General features: G+C 34.8%; 1 protein-coding gene across 1 annotated transcript; it reads right to left on the reverse strand.

The window, feature by feature from the left end:
* Window positions 1-8,737: 8,737 nt before the first annotated feature.
* On the reverse strand, window positions 8,738-9,880 carry LOC111697287 (zygotic gap protein knirps). The gene is made up of 2 exons (XM_023467226.1): window positions 9,692-9,880; window positions 8,738-9,603 (listed from the first exon to the last, which is right to left on the reverse strand). Exons 1-2 carry the CDS (start codon window positions 9,743-9,745, stop codon window positions 8,830-8,832), a joined length of 828 nt encoding a protein of 275 aa, XP_023322994.1. The 5' UTR covers window positions 9,746-9,880; the 3' UTR covers window positions 8,738-8,829.
* Window positions 9,881-10,124: the final 244 nt, after the last annotated feature.

Here is a 10,124-nt window from a genome sequence, read left to right on the forward strand (position 1 = left end):
AAAAAAGTAAGGATTAGAAAAACTTCTTGAAAGCTCAAAAGATGAAATACATCCCGAAATTGTATTTTACACACATTTTCCCTTCTTACAATTTTTACCTGTAAATTTTTTGCCTGTAAAAATAAAAATAAAAAAAACTTTTCTATGTCAGGTAAGAGCACAGAGATATTCAGCGTTTATGAAAAAGAACTTTTTCTACCAACCTGGGTTGAAAAGTTTCTAAAAAACTGTAAGTACAAGTTTGAATGAAACCATGGTATTTAATATTGTATTAATTTCAACTGTTCTAAACTTTCTGGTTAACAGTGACAACGGTTCACTGCTTTTGGTTTATATTTATCTATCTATCCCACTATTTATCTATCTATCTATTTTTTAAACTATCTATCTGTATTTCTATCCCGATCTATCATCAGATTTATAAACCATATCAGAAGTCGGTTCCCATGGCGACTTGAGAACATATTTCTCAAGAGCTTAGAGCTGGGATGCAGCGGTAAAATAAGAAATTATAATAATCTTATTCAACCAGAGCCTGGCAGAATTTAAAGAATTAAAATTGCATTCAGTGTTTCGAGATTTGAGCCGGTGCTTAATTGGAACCGGTTTTTGGCGGTTCAGCGGTTTAAATTCTTTAAATTCGGCCTCAGAGAGACGAAAACTTTTGATAATCTCTTCAGTGAACACTAATCCGTATCTTTTGTAGTCCAACGGGTTAAGTTAATTCTTTTTCGTATCTATTAAGGGATTGTAAGCGTAATTTCAGATGACCCTTACTGCAATTCTCTATTCACTGGTATCCTTAAAAACCTTTATATGATCAATAATTTGGAAGATTTAGGGGTCCGCGATGTATGGGGAAATCCGAAGAAAAATTGGTTGTCTCCAGGTTGTCTCCAGGTTGTCTCCAGGTTGTCTCCAATGCATGATTAGAATTTTTTCCTGGCATTTTTTTTGGTTTCACCTCGAAAATGTTGTTAAATAACTTTTTTAACAATTGTTATTAAGCCAAGTCAACCTGAAAATATGTATTGTTATGAAAATTATGAAAAGCGAAAAACAATAGAATATAAAGACAAAAATTCCAAAAATAAATTTCTCCCTGCATCACCTGAAACAAAAATAAGGAGTTTTCTATATCATCAAAGAAATTAAGTTTTTCAAATTACTATTTCTTTGAAACCCGATATTTTAAACTTTAAATTCGGCAAAAATAAGTGGTATATGTTTGAACTATCAAACCATCAGGTTGCTGAGATATAGGAAATAGACAATTTAAATAGACAAATTTCTTTAATTTGATCGAATGTGTCTTTAGCTATATCTCTGATGCTTTATAAAAGATGGATGCACCTTTGTTAATGATAATTACAAATCTTTCGCACATTCTTGACTTTTTCATTTCGCATTTTAAAACAATAATTTGTTTAAACTTTTTTGTCATCTTATCTATGATATATTAAGTAGTAATCTCTGTTTATATGTTTGATACATGTTGAACCCTTAATTGAGTGGTATCAAATTTTAATTGGGAACTCCTTTGGTCAAGGTAAATGTTCTTTGTTTATTTTAAAAGTTCTAAATTAAGTTCGTTGAGTTACATTTATTTTCAGGCAAAGCTGGTTTCCCAAGTATAAATATAAAAAATATTTCAAAATGTGTATGTCTGTTATGTGAATGTGATTATGTGTGTATGTTAACATAAGCCCACCAAAATCAGAACACTAAGAAAGATGTAACTTCATTAATAATGAAATATTGCCCCCAGGGTATAGTAGAGGGTTATATTGCCCCCAGGGTATATAGAAGAGGGTTATCCACAAAGACTTTATACACTGTACGGTATTTAACTGTCCTTCTATTTAGGATCTATACTGTAACAGTGCATTTGCTTCTTTCTTCACCAAACCATTGAAAGGACACATCAAATACTATATCAATGGCAGAATGCTTGATTCAACCTTGAAACGTCATATTTAAAGAGTTTTATTTCGTCTTCACAGTCTTATCCTTTGTGGGTAACCCTGTATATAGTATCTTATCCCTAATAAATAAGCCTGAGGGGCAGAAACAACTGGAAAAACTGGAGATTATTGGTATGAGCAACGGAACAAACTGAGGATTATTGGTATGAGCAACGGAACAAACTGAGGATTATTGGTATGAGCAACGGAACAAACTGGGGATTATTGGTATGAGCTACGGAACAAACTGGGAATTATTGGTATGAGCTACGGAACAAACTGAGGATTATTGGTATGAGCTACGGAACAAACTGAGGATTATTGGTAAAAGCTACGGAACAAACTGAGGATTATTGGTATGAGCTACGGAACAAACTGAGGATTATTGGTATGAGCTACGGAACAAAATGGGGATTATTGGTATGAGCTACGGAACAAACTGGGGATTATTGTTATGAGCTACGGAACAAACTGGGAATTATTGGTATTAGCTACGGAACAAACTTGGTATTTTTGGTATGAGCTACGGAACAAACTGGGAATTATTGGTATGAGCTACGGAACAAACTGGGAGTTATTGGTATGAGCTACGGAACAAACTGAGGATTATTGGTATGAGCTACGGAACAAACTGAGGATTATTGGTATGAGCTACGGAACAAACTGAGGATTATTGGTATGAGCTACGGCACAAACTGAAGACTGATGACATTTGTTAAGCTCAATTGAACTGCAATGAATTTTGTGCAGTTTATTTGTTCGTTATGCAGCTTGCAGCTTGCACTTTGCACTTTGCACACATTAACAGAAACAAAAAATATCTCATTAACCATTAAATGGGTAGTGCATTTTAAATAGTTAATTTAAAAGCCGGCAAACTTTAAAAAGATTCCACCTAACTACCAACCCTACTTTTAACGGGAAGCTCTAATAAATGTTATTCAAAATAAAAAATTGTGTTTTATATTTTTCTTAAATGAAAAGCCGTGATAATTTTGTTGACAAGTGGTTTTAATTGTAAATTAAATTTTATTTCTCCCTACTAGCATTCTCTCAGGGTTTAAAAAGTGTTTAAAAAGTTTTGAATAGGTTGTGACATGCTTAACCTCTCACATTCATACCACGGTCAAGGATATCAATCTAAATAGAATCTTTGATGCGTAATACTTACATACCACGGATTTCTATCAAAAAGTATTTTTATAAATATTGTGATTTTCATAAAGTTAGAAATGAAATCATTTGCTGTGATATAAAGTAATGTATTTTCTGTTCTTTTCTGTTCTGTTCTGTTCCGTTCTGTTTTGTTTCTGGTCTGTTCTGTTCATTTTTGTTCTGTTCTGTTCTGTGCTGCTCTGTTCATTTCTGTTCATTTCTGTTCATTTCTGTTCTATTCTGTTCTGTTCTGTTCTGTTTTGTTCTGTTCTGTTCTGTTCCTTTCTGTTCTGTTCTGTTCTGTTCTGTTCTGTTCCGTCTATTCTTGTTCTGCTCTGTTCATTTCTGTTCGTTCTGTTCTGTTCTGTTCTGTTCTGTTCTGTTCTGTTCTGTTCTGTTCTGTTCTGTTCTGTTCTTTTATGTTTTGTTCTGTTCTGTTCTGTTCTGTTCTTTTATGTTTTGTTCTGTTCTGTTCTGTTCTGATCTGTTTTGTTCTGTTCTTTTCTGTTCTGTTCTTTTCTGTTCTGTTCTGTTTTGTTCTGTTATATTATATTCTGTTCATTCTGTTCTGTTCTGTTCTGTTCTGTTCTGTTCTGTTCTGTTCTGTTCTGTTCTGTTCTGGTCTGTTCTGTTCTGTTCTGTTCTGATCTGTTCTGTTTTGTTCTTTTCTATTCTGTTCTTTTCTGTTTTGTTCTACTTTATTCCGTTTAGTTATAATTTGTTCTGTTCTATTCTTTTTTTTCATTTTTTGTTTTTTATTCTGTTTTATTTTTTTCTAATACTTCTCTTACGTTCTTAAACAAATTAGCAAATTCATAAAATATGGACATATATATATATGTATTGTATATATAAGATTACCAAGACAAATAACGTCATATTAATCAAGATTTCCTTGTTCAAAGACTATTATTTCAGGGAAAATTATTACTGTAATATATATTACTAGCAGGAGTGCCCGGCGTTGCCCAGGAATGCATAGTCATAGTTACTCCCTACGTTTACCCGCGGTTTCATGATTTCAGCTGAAGAGTCCGGCGTTTCCTGTGGAATTTCAAAATTTTGAATTTTTTGGCCTTTATTAGCCCTGGGAAAGTAATGGATTCCCTTAATTTTTTTTAGCCAATTTGGATCTAAGCGTATACCAAATAAAGTGCATCATAGATTAAATGGATGCAAAGAGCTGGCAGAAACAATAATGGTATCTATTACTACTGGTTTGAGTATAGTATCAACTTAATTTTCGTGAACACTTCCTTTAAGCTGATTGATTTGATTTAAAAATTCACACGAGCTTTCTTCAAGCCTTGTGATCCTAGGCCCCTCAGGCCAATTGTCCAGGCAGCCCGAGGCACTGTCTATAGGGAATGAATGGACTTTAAGCTTAGAATGTTAATTCGCGACATCCGGCGTGAAAAAATTCATTTAACACAAGAAGGAAATTTGTCAAAATACAGTAAGAACTAGAAAACAATAGAACAGAAAGACGACATTACAGCAATACTTCAGTTTTAGATACTTATCAAATCACTAATCAAGTGTTTACACTGCTTAATTTATGTGTTTTATGTTCATTGTTCATTGAACCATTGAAAGTCATAACTTAAGTCTAAAAGTCGTCTTCATAATTCAGTGTTTTTTGGTTATTATGTTAAAAAAATATTTATGATCTGGGAAATTCAAATAATTTTGACTTAAAAACTTTTTCCTCGGAAATTCATAAGTTCTAAAAACTTTTATTAATAATAATTATTTATCAATATCATAAACCAAAAATAATAATAAAAAAGAAGAAAGAAATGGAATTGAACGTCCTACTTCATTGCATAATAAAATGCAGGTTTAATACTGAGTATACAATATCGAGGTATTTAATAAAATGAGGGAAGTAAGATTTATCCCTCACTTCCGGAGCATTAGTGAGGCAACTCGGAAGAGCTGGGGGGGGAGGAGTATCAGGGAAAGTTTAATAGATTAGATGTTAAACGGTTCATATTGGGGGGAGGGGGGGTAAGAATCAACTCACCATTTGACTGAAATTTGTCATTTAGATAAAAGGAGGAATTTTAATAGAGGGTGATATTAAAGTTATAGTTAAAGATACGATTTGATTTAATATTTTACGAAATATAAGATACATAAAAATCATGTACAGGACTAATTTGAGACATTCAGTCCTCAACCTTCTTTTACATGTATGATTCTTGAAACAATAACCACAAAATTCTCCTAGATCTGGGATTTTCAAACTGTGGTCAGTATTTTTTCGTGCTGTCAATATTACCAAAGATATTGAGAGTTTTGTTCAGGTTTCATTTTTTAAAAAAAAAACCAAAAAAATTGTCGAAATCTGAACAAAATTAAAAATATGGCCGGTAATATTGAGAGCACAAAAAAGGCAGACCACATTTTGGAAATAACAAGACTATATATATGCGTAGTTTGTGACTATTCACTCTAGAATTTTACTTCTAAAATTCGGTTTAACAATAAATGCCGCAAACTATTTCGAAGATCAAAGACGCTTCAAGTCGTCTTGCTACAGTCATGTTTTGTGGGACACACTGTAGTTGTTTCCAATGTAAGAATATGCAGCCATGTCAACCCTCGTTTATTTATTTTGTAAAGCCTTGATTTTTATCTTTCAGGCAGTACTCTCCTGTACTCCTGTACTCATGTACTTCTTCAGTACTCTTTTACTCCTGTACGTACTTATGTACTCCTGTTTTCCTGTACTCCAGTACTCCAGTACTCCTGTACTCTTTTTTCCTGTACTCTTGTACTCCTGTACTCCTGCACTCCTGTACTCCTGTACTCCTGTACTCCTGTACTCCTGTACTCCTGTACTCCTGTACTCCTGAACTCCTGTACTCCTGTACTCCTGTACTCCTGTACTCTTGTACTCCTGTACTCCTGTACTCCTGTACTCCTGCACTCCTGTACTCCTGTACTCCTGTACTCCTGTACTCCTGTACTCCTGTACTCCTGTACTCCTGTACTCCTGTACTCCTGCACTCCTGTACTCCTGTACTCCTGTGTGTTCTTCTATGATCTTGACGAAGGTCTGTGTTTCTTTGAAGAATTGGTTCCGCTGCACAATTCAACAGTTTCTTAGAAATATACACAGATACACAGATACACATATAGACAGATACACAGATACACAGATACACAGATACACAGCTACACAGATACACAGATACACAGATAAACAGATTCACAGATACACAGATACACAGATACAAAGATACACAGATATAAAGATACACAGGTACACAGATACACAGGTACACAGATACACAGATACACAGATACACAGATACACAGGTACACAGATACACTGATACACAGATACACTGATACACAGATACACAGATACACAGATACAAAGATACACAGATACACAGATACACAGATACACAGATACACAGATACACAGATACACAGATACACGGATACACGGATATACAGATACACAGATACACAGATACACTGATACACAGATACACGGATACACAGATACACAGATACACAAATACATAGATACACAGATACACAGATACACAGATACACAGATGCAGATACACAGATACACAGATACACAGATAAAAAGATGCACAGATACACAGATGCACATATACACAGATACACAGATACACTGATACACAGATACACAGATACACAGATACACTGATACACAGATATATAGATACACTAATACACAGATACACAGATACACAGGTACACAGATACAAATATACACTGATACACAGATACACAGATACACAGATACACAGATACACATATACATTAATACACAGATACACAGATATACAGATACACATATACACATATACACTGATACACTGATACACAGATACACATATACACATATACACTGATACACAGATACACTGATACACAGATACACAGATACAGATACCCAGATACACATATACACATATACACAGATACACAGAAACACAGATACACGGATACACAGATACACAGATACACAGATACACAGATACACAGATACACAGATACACAGATACACAGATACACTGATATACTGATACACAGATACACAGATACACAGGAACACAGATACACAGATACACAGATACACAATCCTGTTTGGTCTGTTTTGTTCTTTTTTCTGTTTTATGTATTCTGTTCTGTTTTGGTCTGTTTTGTTTTGATTTTTTTGGTTCTATTTTGTGCTGGTCTGATCTATTCTGTTCTATTCTATTATGTTCTGGTCTGATCTATTCTGTTCTATTCCATTATGTTTTGGCTTGATCTATTCTGTTCTGTTCTATTCTAGCTGTTCTGGTCTGATCTATTCTGTTCTATTCCATTATGTTCTGGTCTGATCTATTCTGTTCTGTTCTATTCTGTTCTGGTCTGATCTATTCTGATCTATTCCATTATGTTCTGGTCTGATTTATTCTGTTCTGTTCTATTCTGTTCTATTCTGTTCTGGTCTGATCTATTCTGTTCTGTTCAAATTCTGTTCTGGTCTGATCTATTCTGTTCTATTACATTCTGTTTTGTTCTGGTCTATTCTGTTAGGTTCCATTATGTTCTGGTCTGATCTATTCTGTTGGGTTCCATTAAGTTCTGGTCTGATCAATTCTGTATTGTTCTATTCTGTTCTGGTCTGATCTATTCTGTTCTATTCCATCCTGTTTTGTTCTGTTTTTTTTCTGTACTGTTCCATTCTGTTCTGTTTTGGTCTGATCTGTTAAATCCTGATCATGAAACATAAATATATATATAAAAATACTCACGAAACCTCTTCTTTAAATTCCAAGGAAGGTTTTCTAGAACTAGACCTAGACCTTTACATAAACAATAGGATTAGTTTAGGAGTTTTAAAGCTTTTTATATTTATTATTATTATCAAAGGTTTAGAATATTTTATTTGTTATCTTTTCTTATAATAATATCAATCACAAGTTTACCTTTCTTTAGGTTATCAGGAAATTAGTTAAATGTATACTTATTCTTTCTCCAGTAATATGTATCATACACTATTTTTTTCACAGAATACAAGCTTTTTCTGCGGAGTATTTTTCAATACATTCAAAATCTTCAAAGTTCTTTATAGATATTTTTTAAAATTAAATTCAATTTTATGTATGATCTTATATGTTGTTCAACTGCAAATAGGGTTTTTGAAAAGGTTTCGTTTTCCTTTTAAATATTTTGCAATCAATTTCATATTTAAAAGAAGAAACTCAGACTTTAATTTTATTTTTCCTTTTTAATATTTTTTTCCAAGAAATGTTTTACTTTTTATTTATTCCATTGTTACTTCTTTTTGCATTTAATATGCAATATCTTATTTGAATCTCTATAAAAACTCTGAAAACTAATTCTTCTTCAAAGGATCTGATTACTCTCAACAAAATATAAATGTCTAATTTTAAATATATAAGAAACCCGATGGGGAAACCTTTGATATTTTAAATTTTTGTTTCTTTCAAGTATTTAATTCCAAGCAATCAGTTCTGGTTTTTCATTGCAAACAACTTTGGAATGATGTCCTATTGCTTTATATGGAACTTGAGTTAAACAAACACGATTTTAATAAGTAATTTAATTAACAAATATAAACGAATATAATATTTATTAAAAGTAAAAATAAGATGCAAATTTGTTGACTACAAGATAAACAGAAACAGATAGATGTAAACAATAACAATTATTTAACAGATAGATCGATAGGATTTGATTCTTCGTGAGACTGGGAAGCTGTGCACGAAGCTTCGAAGAGAGCTCGACGCTCAGCGAGCAGTCGCAGCTGTTCGTGGAAATCCGAGGATTTTTGCAGAAGAGGCTGGAGGGCCAGCAGGGGGGACAGGCGGTAGAAGGCTAGAGGATCCAGGAGGAAGGGTTGAGGCTGGAAGGGGGTGAAGGGAAGGTAGGAGGAGGGAAAATGAGGAGGAGAGGGGGAGGAGGAGGAGAAAGATGTTTCAGAGGATGTATTGAGAGGGGAGGGAGACCTAGAGATTGAGGAGGGGGAGTGGGGTGGAAGGGCGAGGGAGGGGGAGCTTGGGAGGGCAGAGGAGGTAAAGAGTGAAGAATATGAGAGGTTGGTTGGACGGTTGATGAGGGTGGGGAGGCTGGAGGGAGCTGAGTGAACAGATGGTTCCTGTTTTACAGATTTTTCAGCATTTTTCTGCATAAGACAATGAATTTTAAACCAATTTGATCTTCTTCCATACCGACAACCGGATTTGGACATCCCAACTGACAAACACTTCCTCAAACGACATGCTTTACAGGAGGTTCGATTCCTCTTATCTATCACACATTTAAAGCTGTTCTTGCAGTCTGGGATATTGGTCTGATTGTTGCAGAATCTGCCGAAGAAGGATTTACATCCCTCGCATGTAAAAGCTCCGAAATGAAATCCTGCCGCCTTCTCCTCACAAACTCGACACAGTTGGTTTTCCATTGGATCCATGGTAGAAAACTGAAATAAATTAAAATTAACACTATTTTTTACAGAATCAGAATATAAGTTTTTGTTTTGTTTTAATTGTGAAAGGGGGTTTGTTTACCTGTTCGGTTGAAAACATAGGAGAACCGTCCATTTTTCCGATTTCAGAAATCATTTTCTATGTTCTAGTAATTGTTGCAAAGGCAGCCTAAGGTGCACGTGCGCGTACTATGAAGGGCAAAGAGCGACTGAAGAGGATTCGAAGGTTGAAGATGCGCCAATGCGTTGAGATCACCGGGAGTAGAGATCTCTGCTCCTGGTCACGTGAACCCTAGATCTCTAAATCCCGTTCTAGTTCCGCGCCGTATGCTCCGCTCCGCGCCGGTCTGGGACAAATCCGCGAAAACTCTTCCGGCCGCCCCGCACCGTCTCGAATCCCTGACGTCACGGTGAAGGGATTTATAGCCCGCCACGTAGTTACTAAAAAGCTTGTCCGACCTGTAATTAATATTGGCATAAATATTTTCACAGAGCTTGTCTGGAATTTTTGCGTG

This window comes from Eurytemora carolleeae, unplaced genomic scaffold (assembly GCF_000591075.1).
Source record: "Eurytemora carolleeae unplaced genomic scaffold, Eaff_2.0 scaffold48, whole genome shotgun sequence".
Taxonomy (NCBI): domain Eukaryota; kingdom Metazoa; phylum Arthropoda; class Copepoda; order Calanoida; family Temoridae; genus Eurytemora; species Eurytemora carolleeae.

Bases quoted from the DNA above. Each gene is read 5' to 3' on its own strand.
- LOC111697287 (XM_023467226.1), bottom strand. From the start codon at position 9,745: ATGATTTCTGAAATCGGAAAAATGGACGGTTCTCCTATGTTTTCAACC. The intron at 9,604-9,691 runs GTAAACAAACCC...AATTTATTTCAG, and splicing joins CTATGTTTTCAACCGAACAG to TTTTCTACCATGGATCCAAT.